We start from the raw sequence: 17,918 nt of genomic DNA on the forward strand, positions 1-17,918 counted from the left end.
CCACAGAAAAGATGTTTATGGGATCATGTTATGCACGTGGTAGTGCTATGTCTCTTTCTGTCCTACAATCCTATCTTCACCAAGAACTTCAGAAGCTGGGAGGCAACTGCAGTCACATTTAAAAGAGTTATAGCTGGTAAATATGATGCTTATACGTGTGCTTGCACACACATGCACAGTCTTACCTGTTTTCTTTCACTCTGCCTTTCATGAATAAACATTATCCAGGGGGATGTCACTGCATGTAAAATCACCTAATTCTTTATGGAAGTTACTGGTGTGATAAAAGGAAAATTTTCATGACTCGTGACTAAATGCTGCAGCTTGAGGAATATGGAAACACCTTTTCTTTGACAAGTCTTGCTGATTTAATTACCAGTTGCTCAATATCTCATCAAGAAGGCTGGGATGAAAGTCCTCTCTGTAACAGCTGACAAAAACAGGTATAGCCAGGAAAATGTGTGCGCTGGGATCGGTTCCAACCGTTTGATGTTTGGCTATGAGAATAATTTGACTTTCAGCAGGTTTTACCTCATGCTGAGTTTTACCCTGGGACTCTGTAATTTTAACTTTCCTCAGCTGCAGAGCAATGCTCAGGTGACCGGGGAGGGGGCTATTGTTCAGCCCCAACTTTGACTCCTGGGGACAATGCCGTGTTCTCACTCAGAGCATCACTCTGAGCAAGTCGCTTTCTCAGGAGTATAGTCTTTACAAGCCTCCTTTTTCCAGCGTCTCTTTGTGTGACAGCACTGTGTCCATAGCTAGCATCCCAAGACCCAGAACAAGAAAAGAAGTCATTTTTAGCATCTTCTTAGTAACACAGTATAGGCACATAATTCATATAAATTACTGAGTAATTACGTTCATTTGCTGAGGGCTGCGCAGGGTAGGTCCCTGCTAACGCAATTTAAATAAACACATTCAAGCCAAACGCCTGTGATTTATCTGCAAGAGAGAGGACAGTGTGGCATGAAGTTCTGGGAAGGAGGGAGAAAACAAATTCTGAATGTTGGTGCTTTATCGGTCTTGTGGACTGAGAACACGGTGTGGAAGCGAAGCGCTACTTCTTCCTTGTGGCTTTTTTCTTAGACATTTTAAACACATGCTTCTACGTAGCGGTTGCAATATGTGTGAGCGACTGCAAGGGCTCCAGCGATATGTTCTTGTGACCTGAGCCAGAGTCAGCAACCAGCATCCCCTCCCACCTGCTCTGTCCCAGTCTGCCAGTGTCCTCAGGTACTGCTACCTGCTGCCCTGGCTGGGGTACGAACCATCTCTGCCCTAAAAGATGAGCTGCGGCACATGGAATACTGTAGTACCTAGTACTGTAGTACCTCTTGCAAACCTTCCTCTTTTGTATGCCTAGTAGGAAAACACATATCCAGCTGTGTCTCTCTCTCATCAGATGCTAACATGCAATAGAGGATGAAGCACTGTTTTTAAAAAAAGAACAAACAAGCAAACTTAATCTAAGCTTGCTACAGAGGATTGAAGTTTTATATTCAGTTACACTTTATTATACAATGGTAAATGCTTCCAGGGAAGCACTTTTGAGTAACTGTTTAATAAACTTCAGACAAGTATCAACTGTGTAAATTACACTTTTTTTCTGAAAAAGCCTGATTACACTTCAACACTTCTCCTTTAGTCCTCTGTCATTACAATTTTACGAGATATTTAGTTTATTTTATGAAGAAATGTACTAGCTCTGTAAAGTTTCTTTTCATCTGAATTTCATTTCAGATGTTAGCAATATTCTTCTAATTATATTTTATTTATTTTTGCATGAATTCCATTAAGGGCAAGTCTCTAGATGTAATAATGTTTCTTTGTTACTCTTCTTTTAGAAGAATAAAACAAATTTCATATCTTAAAAGGACAATTATATATAGAATCACAGAATCATTTAAGTTAGAAAAGACCTTTAAGATCATCAAGTCCAAGCATTAACCGAACACTGCCAAGTCCACCACTAAACCATGTCCCTAAGTGCCATGTCTACACGTCTTTTAAATACCTCCAGGGATGGTGACTCCACCACTTCCCTGGGCAGCCTGTTCCAATACCTGACAACCCTTTCAGTAAAGAAATTTTTCCTAATATCCAACCTAAACCTCCCTTGCCGCAACTTGAGGCCATTTCCTCTCATCCTATCTCCAGCCACCTGACAGAAGAGACCAGCACCCACCTCACTACCACCCCCCTTCAGGTAGTTGTAGAGAGCGATAAGGTCTCCCCTCAGCCTCCTTTTCTCCAGACTAAACAGCCCCAGCTTCCTCAGCCGCTCCTCATAAGACTTGTGCTCCAGGCCCCTCACCAACTGGGTTGCCCTTCTCTGGACACGCTCCAGCACCTCCATGTCTTTCCTGTAGTGAGAGGCCCAAAACTGAACACAGGACTCGAGGTGCGGCCTCACCAGTGCCGAGTACAGGGGAACAACCACCTCCCTGCTCCTGCTGGCCACACTAGTTCTGATGCAGGCCAGGATGCCGTTGGCCTTCTTGGCCACCTGGGCACACTGCTGGCTCATATTCAGCCGGCTGTCCACCAGCACCCCCAGGTCTTCTTCTGCCAGGCAGCTTTCCAGCCACTCTTCCCCAAGCCTGTAGCGCTGCATGGGGTTGCTGTGACCCAAGTGGAGGACCCGGCACTTGGCCTTGTTGAACCTCAGATATGTATTTCTATATATAAACATTTATTTATTCCCATTCATAAAACTTCTTTCCCATTTCAGGAAATTTATTTAGAATTGCAAATGAATCCTGTCCTTTATAACATTTTTTCTTTAATCTTTCTTATTAATAATTTGCTAAGATTGGTACTAACACCACAAAACCTCCTGAAAAGAATGAGCACTAAAGTCTACAGCCATTCAGTTTGACTGTTTCCAGTAAGAATGTTTTGTAAATTTATTTGTCTAAAGTAGCAAACGCTTTTCTTTAAATTGTCTGACATTGTAAAATTTTTGCGAATTCAAGCACATTCTTAAGGAAGGGAGGAAAAGGAGAGAGACAGGGAAAAAAAGAGGCATGGAAATTGTGAAAATATGTAGTGAGAACAGGCATGAAATTATCACAGCTCATGTGGAAAAGGACTATGAGATGCTTTTGCTATGTTCCTTGTTAGAAACTCACCTCAGCTGGAAAATTAGAAAGACGATGCTTCTCAGAAACACTTTTTTTCTGTCAGCAGAACTTTGTTTCACTTGTTTAAATGGGCCAAGGTTTCTGCACCAGGAACACACAAAATTTCTTCAGCTGAAGATTGCCATTGCTTGCCCCATGGAAGATGCATTAAGTGCTTACGAACTGAGTAGCTGGGTGCTACTCCTTTCCTCAACAATGTTGTTGGCGTGTCATGACAAGAAAAATTAAAGCAGAGGCAGATGAGCTGCCTGGGTTGGTAGAGCAAAACATATGTACTGAGATATACTCATTGGACAGTCTTGAAGAGAAGCAAGCCATTGCAATCATCTCTCTGCAGAGCTGTGCCACCAAACATTCATCCATAGTGTAAATATTTCTCCAGAAAAGCAGTGAGCACAATTGCTGTTGCATAGCTGTTTTCCTGTCTATAAAGCAAAATGGGAACTGCAGGGAATATATTGAATCTCAAACCCAGTTCATCTCTGGTGCACTCCTGATGGCTTTGCTTTCTTCTCTCTGTGTTTTATACATCCCATGAGATTTTACAGACCCATGCAATAGCTTTCACTGCTCCTTTAGGGCTTCCAAAGATGATAGTTGGTGATCAAGCACTCTGCGTTTGTAAATCTAGAGACTCATAAAGCTTTGATTAGATACAGAGAAGTTGCAGCAGTCCAGAACTTACTTAGAAAATATTTAATGATTTATCCAGTGTTGTTATATCTGATATAATATGTGTCAGACACATAACTGGTCCCATCAAACATGCCAAAACATTCATAGCACATCTTACATTTGCTTCTTTTTTCATGATCCCTGGTCTGTATTCTGCTGACCACCTGCACATGACAGAAAGAAGCAGGACAGAAGCTGAGGTTCTGTCCCAAGCCCACTGGGCTACCAGCCATCAGGACCATATGCCTGAAAAAAATCATCTTAGAGGGCAATTTCTTTTAAGACAGTCTAGCTCCTGCTGCTCTGTGCCATGGGACTTGGCTTTCCTGATTCCTTCCCTTCTCTGTGATCCAAGAAGATGCTCCATGTTAATCAAGAGACCATTTTATCTGGGCTAGTTTTCAAAACTCTGGAAAGTCTGGAAAATCATAGCATCCTGAGAAGAAAGAGAAGGATACACTGAGAAACTTCCACTCCTGACACTGTTGCTTATGCCATACTGGACGCATTGATATTTACCCTTTCTAAACTGTTAAGTCTTAGTCTTACTCTGCTCAGGCAGGGGACAATTATATACGACCTCAGCAGTCCCGTATAGACGTAAGCAGAGCCTGCAGGAGGGGAAAACTCCCTGGTTATAAGCAGGGCTTTGCCTGAGGAGAGGTATCACATCTTGTTCCTGTTTTAGAATCCATTTCTTAAAAGATCAGACCCAGCGCCTTACTGAAATCCAGTGATTTGGCATGTTTATGTATTTGGGTGACAGCCAAGGGGAAATTTTAATGCAATATATTTCAGTTCAGGTGAACAAAAGCTGAGTGGTTCACCTATTGTGCCTGTGAAATACCCATTTAAATGTCATTGCTTTGACTGCTTTTCTTTGCAAAAGAAAACTGCTGCACAGTTGCTGCTCAGTTCAAACTGGGACATTCACTGCTAAGTAAGTAATGATAATGTGTGGTAATATTGCCTATAAAAGGATGTGAATACATTTGAAGTATCTTTGTATTTGCCTTGAAAGAAATGTAGGGAATAAAGAAAATGTTACTCTGGTACAAAGTCTTTAGAGCTGTGTTGAAAACTTAACCAAGAAATTCAGAATTCCACACTCTGGTGCATTAGTTGAAAAAAATACTGTCGATCTTTGGAAAAAATGATGTAACTTGGCTGTAAGAGCTTGGCACTGATCCTATTTAAATTGATACATTAAAAAAAAAAAAAAAGAGCAACCCCCCCCCCCAAACCAAAACCACAAACAAAAAACCAAAACCGCCACAGCTGGATGTTGTAGTACTACAGGATTTTTTTAATTATTCCCAATTTACAGGGATATAGAAGTGGGATAAGAAACCAGAATAACTGCTGAATAATTTTTTACCTACCACAAAATTTACAAAACCTTTTTTTAGGTTGCATTTCAAGTGTTAAGCAGAGCTCATTCATTGGTGACAATCATGATGCTGAAGCCACAGGGAATGCCTTAAAAATATCTCACTGGGTCCAGTGATATTTTTGGGAAGAGGTGATGTTTCACATGCTCTCTGCATGTCTCATTCAGGACAATTACCCTTCAGCCTTCCCTCCAAACTGATATGATGGGATTCATCTCACCCTGTTTAGCAATCTGGAAGATATGTTTTTGTCCAGGCTGGTCATCTTCAACTCCATAGTTAAGAAAGACGCCAGTTAAAGACAGGCATCATCGGAGCAGGCAGTCTGAGTCATTTGATATAGGACTGATGGGACCATGCTCTGAAAAGTGCTGATTTTCCTCCACTCATTGCAAAAGGGGTCTAACAAGAACAGAAACTGCTATCTTCGTCTTGGTACTGAACTGTTACACAACTGTTGTCACTGAGAGAAATCAAACCTGCTCAGCCAGACAAGCTGTACAATGTCCCTCTCCTTCCACACACACCAATCCTCCTGCAATACTCTGAGCCAAGCAAATTTAGTTGTGCATGCACACTCCGTGCCTTTTCCAAGGAAACACGGCAACTTCCAAACCAGCAGCTAGGAGAAAAAAAAACCATACTATTTATATATATATATTTTTAATACTATTAAAATGTTATCCTCAGCCAAAACTGCAAACAGAACCATTTGTAGAAAAAATGTTTGAGGTGAATTTTACTCAGTAACACCCTCCTATTTGTGTAAGAGGGCAAGACATTTTAAATAGTCCATACTGTCCCACAGTGTTGCTGGGAGTCGTATGAGCAGCCTTCTGGTGGTTTTACGCATCGGGAAGATGGACAGACAGCTGAAGATGGGAGGCCAAGACCACACAGAAATGCAGCAACAAAACCAGGGACAGAATTGAGGCAAGTGAACTTCTTGGCAGGTGTTAAATTCCCTGTAGAGGATATTCAGAGCAGCCTTGTGCCATTACTATATTTTCTCTATAGTTTGTGTGCAACTTCATCGTATTTTAGCACATTAATGTCGCTAATATGGATGCATTTTTCCCTAGTTTTCATTTTCCCACACATCTATGATCAAAGTCATATAAGTTACATGGCCACTAAATAAAAATAATTCACAAATCATGGGATCTACTGTGTGTTATATTACAACAGGACTAGCTGTGGAAGCCAGATAAAGCTTACTTGTAGCTACAAGTTCAGTCCTGCATAGATGAAGTCAAAAGGATCTTTGCCAATGTCTTTGCTGGGGGTACATTTGACACTGCGTTCTTTGAATATGTGTGCAGATATCACGATTTAAATGAAAATAAATTCCTCCACATCATAATTGAAATTTCTATTTATTAATAAGTGGTGCAGTTTTTAAAGACAGAACATAAAAAATCAGTTAAGAAGTATTGTTTGCATAATATATTGAAATAAACATATTAAAGTTGTTCAAATATTGGACAGTGCCAGAATATAAATTACACATACAGTTTAAAAATTACAATAAATAATATTATAAAGAGCACTAAAGGCCACTTGTATAAAAGTTGTGTTCCCTTGTCAGCCAGAATCTGAAAAGCATCTTTGTAGCATGGAGAAAATTTCGGTGAGCAAGGCACAAATACTAGTAATAATAAGATGCCATAACTAGAAAACAAAATGCAGTTGGCTATGTAACCTTCAGTCTCAGCATATTCTTGAGGATGGAAATAAGATCCCACTTCCAGTATTTTGCTTCACTTAACTTCAGAGAGAAGCTATTAAAAGCTGAATTGGGAAGGATCAAATCTTACAGCCTAAATAATCAGAAGCAATAGTGATACCCAGGATCCTCATTCCCACAGTGCCCAGCTAAAAACACTTGAAAATGGCCCCTTTTTCCTCTGCACCTCTGAAAATGGTCTTCGAAAGTGAACACCCACATTCAGCTGGGCTCCTGAAAAAGGAGGGGTTTACACCAAATTCATGAGGTGCTGTAGAAAATTTAGGTTTGCAGCTCTTAGGCACCTAAATCTTAGTGGTGGGGGCTGCAGGGCACAAGGAAACAAGCTTCAGCTCTCTTTTTCACATGCTCTGCACTAAGCGGGACAAATTCAGTTCTGATATAAGCAGGTGTGACAGCCCTGCAACGACTGGGCTCCCAGCAGGGCTGAATTTGCTCCTTAATCTGCATTTTCTGATTGCTTTAGGCTGTGATCTTGCAAACTGGTTGGACCACAGTGCTCGCCTGAAGGCCACAAGTCAGCAGCCCCGCTACGCACAGGTTCAGGTGGGAGTTAGTTTGCAGCACTGCTTGGCTGCATTTTGAAACAGAAAAATTTGAAACTATTTCCACTCTGAACCGCAACGATGCAGCAAAGTTACAGACAAAAACAGAGCAAATATAGCCAAAGGCAGTCTAGGGACTTTTCAGTCAATCTCTCCAGGTGCTGAATTCCCTTTTATTTTGATAGGAGCCAGACTGATTAATTCAGTGCAGGGAAAAGCCAAGGCAGGGACAAGAGCCATTACCTGACTAGATTTTTTTTTTTTTTTTAAGGGACCAACTCCTTTAATGGAGCATAAACCACATTTTCTATACCGGTGTACTTCCACTAAACATTCACTTCTGCCTTAATGAAATATTCTCAGTTTGAATCTAAAGTGAAGGAAGCTTGGTTGATAATGCTGCAAAGAGAGGCGCACAATGTAAACACAGATTCACCTTTTCAAAAATTTCCAGATGTGTGTCATTTATTAGTGACTGAAAAATCAACATAAAAATGTAGCCAAGAAAAATGTCTCCAGAGCAGTGCTGTCTTTCACAAGGAAATTCATAAATAAAGGCAGATTAGGACTCAGTCCTGCTCCCACCACATCAGTTTGAGAAGTTTTCTTACTGACTTCAAGGAGAGCAGAGGAAAGCACCACACTTTCTGATTATGAAAAACATCTCAAGGCCTGAAATGAATCCTTGGTCACTCATAGGAGTTAAAAGTCTGCAAAGAGTAGATTCCAATGGTTAATTCTCTTTAATGTTAACTATATGTAAACAAAGTGTCAGTGTCAGTCTAGATGCTAGCAAGATCGGACCCAAACAAAATTGATAGCTGTTAAACTGAAATGTCACACACAAATGGAAGAAGGGATAAATCTAATCCATCCTAGTATGAAGAGTACTACTGACTCAGATGTCCCTCTCAAAAGATATTGTGAATAATGATTCCTTGTATGTGCTGAACCTATTCCGTAAAAGAGGTCCTGACCTTTTAAATGTTGCCATGGTCAATAATCACAGATACTTTTTTTTGTTTTGTCCAGTGTCTATGGCAGGCATATACTCTGCAGTTCCAAGGTTGGTGCACTGCCTGGACTCAACCTGAACTGGAGTCTGATGAAGTTTGTGTGCACATCCCAGATCATGGCTGGTGTCCAGATCTCACCTTGCTGATGACATCTTGACACCTACTTGTTGTCAGCACAGACAGCAGACCTGATGCACACCCTATTTTTAATCTAGATGATGTAGGAGGCAGAGAGCTGCTAAGCACATCATCACCCTTCTGAATCGAGCAGTGACTGGTTCCAGTGCAAAGAAATGTGTTAGAAAAAATAAATATTAAAATAAGCTAATCAGATCTTCCTTGACCCTATTCTTGGGTGTCTTCCAGAGGATCCAGAGATGTCCACTGCAGAGAGTCTTGCTGAGCTTACCATCAGTGCCTTTTAAGAAGAGACAGACCTTATCTGGCTAGTTAGTACGTCATTAAACATTTCATGATGTGGCTACAAATACCCGACCTGGTGCTTTTAAGCTGTATATAGCAAATTGGTGCTTACAGCCCATAGAAAATGCTAACTTGAAGGCAGTTCAGCTGCCAAGTGTACACAGTGCAGGGCAGCCCAAATCGCGCTTTCTCTGGGACTGCACTCTGTGTGCTGGGGAAGACTCATCCAAGTCTCTGCCCTTGCTTGGATTTTCTTTTGCAACGAACATACCTTTATAATGAGGTGATTTAAGGATTTTCAGCCAGGTTTAATCCTGAGGAAAGATTCCCTTTATATGACCTGGCATGGGAGAGATTAGAAAACTGAACTGAAGAATTTAAGGGCAGGGAACTGCATGGCGTAGCTACTGTCAGACATTCACAAATTTCTCAGATTGCACTTAGTTTTTGGCTGCCTTGATTTTTGATTGCTCAGATCAAGAAGGCATTTTAAGAAGGGCCAAGCTCAAATGAAATCAGTAGTAATGCCAGGCACTTGACATATAAGAAAAGTGAAGCAGGCTCGTCTAGCATACACTTATACCAATTTCAGAAGAAGTCTAGCAATGTTAAAATCAGTTTTCAGTTTTTTCATTCATTTGTTATTTGAGGGTTAAATCTTACAAGTTGCCACAGATACGTATTAGTATATCAGAAAGCTGGCATCAGGTGCAATACATGTATTTCCAAGAATCACTGATGGCCAAAGAATTCTTCTCAATATGCCAAATTATAATGAATTACACTTTTGTCGGCTAGTTTTATTCTCTTCAAGTTTAGACATGAAACTGCACCAAACACAGATTATCTTTCAGGTCAATGGCTATTTTGTCAATTAAGTAATTACCAAAATTGTGCCTCATGTCATCATAGTTACTGGGCTCAGAACAGCTCCATGGACTCAGCCCAGTCTTCAAAGGTTGTAACTGCTTTGCATTATTTACTCAAGTAACCACAGCAATTTGTTCTCCCTGAAGATCTGTTTCAGAAGGCTGTATCATGATTTAGCTGAAGAAGCAGATGAAGTAAGAAGATCTTAATCCTTTAGATGTCTCTTTAAATCGAGAATAAACAATGAAGATGAAGGCAATGCCTACATCTGGAAGAGAATAGAACCTCCCTGGATGGAATGACTGTTACAAGATAGCAAAGATACTGAGGAATCAAACATGAAGTTTACTACAGAGGGCAAAACCCAGCAAGGTATCTTCCATTGAAGTGCACTCTATCCAGACCTGTGCAATACCCAGTAAGTACCAGGAAACCCAATAAAGTGTGTCTCTTTCTCGTGCTCTGATTGGATGTGCCAAGGATGCTCAGTTGTGCAGCTGCAGTATAATACAAGCAGTGACTACAGGAAGCCCACTTTCTAACATCTTACATGGGCTAAACCCTTGTGTCTGTGTTGGTCAGTGTTCTAGCCATGGTTGTGAAGTCACTGTGTGGAGTGACAGGGGTTATTCTCAACAGGAGGTGGGCAAGAGCCATGGCAAAGAGTCTGCACCTTGGATCAGGGGGTAGGGGTGAAAGCCTTCCCACTGACTGTGGGTGTCTCTGATCATCTGACATCTAAGCAAGTCACCCTCTGTTCCATTTGAAGTTGGTAGAAGTTTGGTCATTGTAGATAATTGAATTAAAGATCAGATTAATCTCATCCTAAAGCTGATGTGTGTCTTGGTTCTCGTACCCTCTGCTCACCAACTGTACTGATTAGTTTTCCACCGGCTGTAAAGAGTGTATAGCCATCGAACTTGACATCAATGGACACTATTTCATGGACACCTGGATTGACACCAACTCAATCCTGCATAGTATATTTGGACAAGCTAGTTTCACTAGCTGTATAGATACTACATTCCCACTGTAGTGGTGAGATCTTTGATTCATTTCTTCCCTGTTCCCAGTGGCTTGGATCGTTTTCCTGCTCTCCCTCAACATAATTTCCAATTCCCATGAAAAAATATTTGGCTGAGGCCTAGAGAGCATACTTATCCCTCTGTTGCTCAGGGACGGGTGACAAAAATGGTATTTATTTGTACATTGATCTTGAATATGGCACACATTCATGGATTTGGAGCAGTCTATTTCCAAGAGAAACAGTAAACAGAGAGAAACAGATCCTGGCAGCATCCCTCATTGTGGAACTCCCAGGGAACAGAACAGCGATACTCTGCACATCCGAGGAGCTCAAAGCGCTTGGCAAATACTAGTGAATTGAGCCTTACAAGCTGTCTTTATGTACGGAAGTATAACTCCCAATTAACAGACTGGGAAACTGAGGCACAGTTACATTATGCAGCTTACTTAGCAGCACATAAGTCAATAAAAGAGTGGAGTGTATAAACCTAGAGTTCTCTACACTGAACAACCTTATTTTTGGAACAGAAAGAAAATTTGGCCCTGTAAGTAGCAAATAGGCTTAGCAAAAGGTTTTCTACAAAATAGCATCGTAGTCATGCTTCGAGCAATTTTATAGACACTAGTGAAGACTTTCAAAAAGTCGTTTGAGGGATTTATATTTACATTTTACAATAAATAAATACCCATGATCAGTCCCAGGAGGTGGCTTTGATAATTTTAAATTCTACCGTTAATTTCATTTTGACATTATATTTCATGTGCAGTTGTATAAGGGATCACATGAGAAACATCTAGTTCACAAAATCATTTCAGTAAGGTCATTTACTTTGACTCAGCTTTTTCCCTGCTTTGAATATTAGATATTCTTGGCTAGGTTGGTTAGAGATCGATTTACTTATATTGGAAACTGGATTCAGATGTTACGTTTCCACAAAGGGATATTGCTCCTGACAATATTTTTACTTTGCTGCTCTGTTTACAAAATGTAGCAAGGACCACCATATCTTGCCTGTTATCAATTCACCATTGTTGTATTGAAGAGTATCAGATAGATAGGTATCATAGAAGAAATCAGCTGTACCATTTATATAGGGTAAAGTCATGCAAACCATGCTCAAAACTAAGCTCCTTAGTTTTGGTAGCATGAAAAAAACTGCATTAGTAAATTGTATGAAATGGTGCAGAATGACTACCACTAATATCACATGCATCTTATGCAGCCATTGGTGTTTTGAACTAGTAAGCTTTGGGTGTAGAGTGAGATATACAAAGTATGCTTACATTACATGGAGAAGCCAACCAGTGACTGCCCCCACACGCACTTTTAAACTGGCTTATTTGAAGGGGTCCATATTGAATCTGAAATCCCATCTCCTGTAGAAGACAAAGGCATGGAGCCACTTGGTGTAAAAGGGTCAGTGTCCGTGTCCGTTTCCCCCTCTGCTAGGTAGCGTTTCTCTCTCATCCACGCCGATCCCCCGTTGGGGCCAAACGGGAAGTCGTCTCTGTCTTGGGAGATACTGAAGCCACTTGGGGAGCGCTCAAGTTCCTCATGGTTGACGGAGAGAAGGGACAATGGAGTATCGCTGTCTCTTGTTAAGCTCCTTCTCTGCCTTGGAGACACCTTATCTGAGTAAGGGCTTTGTAGGTCTCCTTGAGAGTGGTAGCTAACTTGGGAGTCCATTAACGTAAATATAGGCAGAACTGTTGGCCTTTCTGCATATGAAGCTGAGCAAGGTGTGGCTTGCAGTTTGCCAGAGTTTTGCCCACCTATTGATAAAGGTTGTGAGTGAGTCATATGACCATGTGCTGAGAAACCATAAGGACTGACTTTGTTGACTGGAACCTGCTGGAGGTTGTAAGGAGTTTCATGAGCACACTGCTCAGTGTATTTATATATTATTGTTTTTAATTCAGAATATTTGTTTTCTTCTCTCTTCTCCTTTGCAGGAGAAGCAGTTTCTTTCAATGGACTTATCTCGGCGACTTGTATTTGAAGCTGTTCCATATGATGCATATGCATGTCAACAAGAAAATCCAGTTTCTTCCCCATGTCATTAACCTGAAAAATACCAATGTTATGATATTGTCTCAAGTCAGTTATTCAACAAAAGAGTTAATGCTTCCACACGTGCACTGCCCCCAGCAATGGTGTGCTGCCATGTTTATTGGTCATGAAGGTAATTATAGGATAACCATGACTTTCCCTTGGAAGCTGGACTGCAGTGGATGCCAGTTTATCCTCTAACTGCCTCATATTAAGAAGACCCATCCCTATGAACTGTGCCAAAAAAACTCTTAGTGTTTCTGGATATTTGGCAGTCCAGCATCCAACAGCAGTCTACGATGTTATGAAGGAAGTCTTGACACCATATGGTAAATAGCTATTACCAAAATACAACAGATGGAATTACCTTTGCACACAGACCTATTCTCTAACTCTTAATAGTCCCACAACATCAGGGTTAAATATCAGGACTAATTTCCTTTCTCTTTTGATAGTACTTTGTGCCTGAACATTTACATTCCATGAAAGGAATTGATGTGAATTAATGCCACTTGCCTCCATCTTGCTTAGTTATGTATTGAAAAATAAGAGTGTCTTGACTTGCTAAGCAATAGGTTAGGATGCACAAAGAGGGCACAAAAATACCTGTGGAGGCAATCCTTTTGAGTACCAGACCCTGCAAAAGAAAGTGGTGCTCATGACAAAACACCAGACGTGATAACATGGACCAAGGACATGGACCTGTGGCTTGCCAGTCCAGAGGAGGGCCACGAAGATGATTAGAGGACTGGAGCACCTCTCCTATGAAGACAGGCTGAGAGGGTTGGGGTTGTTCAGCTTGGAGAAGAGAAGGCTCCAGGGAGACCTTCTAGCAGCCTTCCAGTACCTAAAAGGGGCCTACAAGGAAAGCTGGGGAGGGACTTTTTACAAGGGCATGTAGTGATAGGACAAGGGGTAGTGGCTTTAAACTGAAAGAGGGTAGATTTAGACTAGATGTAAGGAAGAAGTTCTTCCCTATGAGGGTGGTGAGGCACTGAAAAGGTTTCCCAGAGAAGTTGTGGATGCCCCCTCCCTGGAAGTGTTCAAGGCCAGGTTGGATGGGGCTTTGAGCAACCTGGTCTGATGGAAGGTGTCCCTGCCCATGGCAGGGGGGTTGGAAGGTCCCTTCCAACGCAAACCATTCTATGATTCTATGCATACGGTGTTTAAGGGAATGAAAAAGTCCAATCTAAACATCATAGTTAGGGTCTTGCTGCCATATATAATGATATTCATTCAACAGGTTTCAAAATGCACACTTCCCAGTTAATTAAATTCTTTCATGAAAAACTAACAACATAGTTCTGTGATCATTAGTACAAGATCTTTATGAGTCTTGATCACCAACAGTAATCTGCCCAAGTCAGCCAAAGACTCATACAGAACTTGTCAGCTTTATCATTTCTGTACAAGCACCTCAGTCTCCATCATTGTCATGAAATTACATACCTGTCGTTCAACTTTAACAAATTTGCCCATCATACTTTGGTCTTCAGTATCTGCTGTAGATGCTTTGGCTACATATGGATCATTTCTATAAAGAATTAATAATTCTATTAGTGTTCAATTTTTCTTTGCATCACAGTAAGTAATTTATATCAGAAAACAGAACTTCCATCTTGGTGGCATATTCATATAGCTCCTTGGACCCCCATTTAAGAAAAGGTTGAATTTAGTTATTTATCATACAAACAGAAGCAAAAGTCTGTTCTATGTGATTCCAATGTGTTTCTAAAAAATGTGTTCCTGATTTTTAATTTAAAATTATTTCAGTTAAAAATGAAGATATAGATTAAGGAAAAAACAAAAGCAAACAAATAGTTCAAAATGAAGGTAAAATTAATCTCAGACTTAGTGGAATAATTTCAGGTTTGTGAAAAATGTTGTGATTGCCTAGATAATGGGTCTACAGATGGCCATGTGTTTTTAAATCTAATTGTTTATAATTAGTGTCTTTGAAGACTGAATCCCAGTTTCAAGGTTGAGTGGGGTTTTTTTCTCAGTTTCATTAAACCGAATAGTAAGTGGCAGAGGCTGAAAATGCTGAAAAGAGACAGTCTGGCCTGGAGATTTAAAGTAGATTCCAGAATAAAATTTCTTCTATGTAATTTCAGATGGACTAACTTCAGGAGGTATGACGATGATCTCTGCTTAACTGAAGAACTTTGATTCATAACTTCATGGGATCTAGGATGGCCATTATCCAGTTAAATCTTTATCAAAAGGTTTCCAAACCAACCTCAAAGGAATCTACATCTTTCCATAACCTGTGTCAAAGCCTAGAAAAACAATTTCTAAGCACTTGTTCTTTACCATGACTTAGAACAAATATACTCTAAAACTTTTGTTTTAGTGGTTCCAGTTCTTCTCTCTCTGACAAAATTCAAAATATAGCTGTGAATATATCTTACTAAAGCAGAAACTATAACTAAAACATGTCAGATTTTGCACATTGGGTTACTGATGATATGGGCTTATTCAAATTTTGCAATCTGCTTTGCTTCCCAAATGATCATTGCTTCTTCAATATATGTAGGTCTCTGTCTTCATATTTACATGTTTTTAGATTTTTCACTGGGTGGGATAAACCAGATAGAGCCAAGTTAATTTATTTTCTGTAAGATTACTTTTGTTCTGAGCAACCATAACAGCTTTGGGGACAGATTGTTGATGGTATTGTGTGGTTCTTCATGGGTATTTATTGACAGATTGATAGTTGTAAATAACAGAAGAAATGTCATTTATTATTGAATTCTTGCTACCAGGAATGCAGCAATACAATAACATGCTGTAACGTTCACACCCAGAATCCTGGTATTGCAATTTATTTTCAGTAAATCTCACCAATCATTGGTTTAAAAGCAGCATCATTAAAACTCTGTGCTTGCCATTTGGTGGGGGCTATAACAAAACTTTTTTCACTTCAGGAAGATAACTGGTTTCTCTTCAAACTATTGGTGATTTTTATTGAGTTTTTAAGTGGGTTTACTAGTCGAATGTTAGAAATTCAGCACACCAGCAATCAAATATATATATTTCATATAACACACATTTCCAAACCATGGAGAAGCTGAGCTAGACAATTAAAAAGTCATTAAGTTTAGATTTCCATCTTACATTGTTCTTAGGAAAGCTAGTGTCTTTTTGGCTCAACATTTACACATACATATCTTGTAGCAACATATCCTCTCAGTATTACTACTATAACCATACTTGCTGGATGAATGAAGGTCATACTTATTGGTAGGAATGAACTTCTTATTTCTGTTTTGGTCTGTGCAAAATATTAGGCAGAAAAATTTCACCTGGGAGACTGTTGTGAAGGGTAAGAAAAAGCTCCTCCCTTTTGGGATTTCTTATGCTTGGGAGTAGATGGAGGTCCAGGTGTAAAAATCATATCTACTCTGAAAAAAAGAAAAGTGCAACTGCATAAGTCCATCTCCAAATGCTAACACATGATTGAAAATGCTGTGCATCTCTGCAGCAAACAGTAGCAAAGATTGAAAAAGGAAGCATGTTTTGATTTGGTAATATATTGAGGATCATGATGTGTTTGTTCTGTTCTGGGTCCATAGTCAACACATTGAATTGTAATTACCTGGTAATTTCATGGTAATTAAGTAATTATCTAGCTCACTGTTTCCAACTTCAACATTTGAAACACATGACTTCATTTCCTTCAAAGGAACTAAATAGCATGATTGTCAAAAAACCTCCAGTAACAGCTCCTCCTAAAAATGTCAGGAGACACCCATTGGGTTTTGTGCTGGGTAGTGAAATGCAGAATTTGGCGAAAGGTGGCAATTCCTGATACTCTTAATAAACCAATGACTTTCTAGCAGTTATTGTGCCTAATTATCAGTAATTTTTTTTGTCTTTATTAATTATTCTTTTGGTTTGAAAAATAAACTATAAAAACTATAAATGAAGTTTCACAAGGAATTCTACTTGACTTTTTATTTGGAACAAAACCCAAAGGATTGTTTGGGAGGCTCCAGCACATTTAATTACGCTCTTTTACTATAACAATATTTTCTTTCATTTGGCATATCCAATTGCTCAGGTGCAAGCAAGCCTCTGTTCATTCAGCCCATACAGCAAACTGACCAGCTATCAGTCAGCACTAGTCCACAGACCAGTTCTCTGTATTATCAGACAATCCATGCAGGTACATTGAATGGCTTCATGGTGCCCCATGGAGTTTTGAAATTGGAACTTAAAAAAGTTCAAGGCAAACCTCACAAAGCTAGCTAGATATTTGCTAGGCACCCAAGCATTGCTGGGCCATAAGTCAATGTCTCATCAAACTCCTATGGTATCTCGCTATTCATAGACACAATCGGTAGGACTCGCCTTCCTAGTTTTGTCCAATTACAATCAGTGGAGATCTAGTCAACACAGTGAAGAAAATTTGGGGGAGAGTAAGAGAGATTCAGCTGATCAAATGAAGGTACCTGGTTTAGGCAGGGATTGATTGTGCCATAAAGGCCAGTAATTATGTTGACTAGCTCTCTGTTAACTATAAAAGGAAACTCACATGGCTTGCCAGGATTATGCTTTTTCTTCAAAGACCTCTAAAACCCTCTTCCCTGTATACGTGCAAAATGGCTGTTGAAATTTTGTGGTTCTTCTGCTACTGGTGGTTCTTTATACTGGGGCATGGCATTGCTGAGCTGAGTGTGTGCTGTCATTCTTGCCCTGACTCACCTGGGAAGTGTCTTCGTTCCTCAAAGCTCTTCCATAACCACTGCGGGAGATGAGCCTAATCATGTCAGGCACCTTTACAGCTGCTAGGGCTCAAGCGAGTATCTGAGAGGCACTCTGCTGTCCAAAATTACACAATGCCTCAGTCTGAGGTAAAGGAAGGATCTCCAGTATGAGGTGTGTAGACCCCTCCATAGATAGGTGCAGATTTTTAACATCATGAGCCCTCCTCAACTTCCTGAGTTCAAAAAGATATTACTGCATGGAAAAGTAAGCTCATGTGATGCAGAGCTCATTTTAGAGAGTAACAATGGTGTTTTGTGGT

The 17,918-nt window shown here is 40.2% G+C and overlaps 1 protein-coding gene across 3 annotated transcripts in view; it reads right to left on the reverse strand.

Annotated features, from left to right (window-relative positions):
• Window positions 1-6,569: 6,569 nt before the first annotated feature.
• Window positions 6,570-17,918, reverse strand: part of KCNQ3 (potassium voltage-gated channel subfamily Q member 3) — a 209,368-nt gene continuing 198,019 nt past the window's right edge. For 2 of the 3 annotated variants that reach the window (XM_052788256.1, XM_052788255.1), the window contains 3 exons: window positions 16,195-16,293; window positions 14,339-14,423; window positions 6,570-12,904 (listed from right to left, as the gene is read on the reverse strand). In XM_052788256.1, the coding sequence (XP_052644216.1) occupies window positions 12,167-12,904; window positions 14,339-14,423; window positions 16,195-16,293 (922 nt within the window). In that variant the 3' untranslated portion in view covers window positions 6,570-12,166. The remainder of the gene's footprint in view (window positions 12,905-14,338; window positions 14,424-16,194; window positions 16,294-17,918) is intronic. The other variant, XR_008235335.1, reaches the window with a different exon arrangement.

The sequence above is a fragment of the Harpia harpyja genome, chromosome 5 (assembly GCF_026419915.1).
Source record: "Harpia harpyja isolate bHarHar1 chromosome 5, bHarHar1 primary haplotype, whole genome shotgun sequence".
Classification (NCBI taxonomy): Eukaryota; Metazoa; Chordata; class Aves; order Accipitriformes; family Accipitridae; genus Harpia; species Harpia harpyja.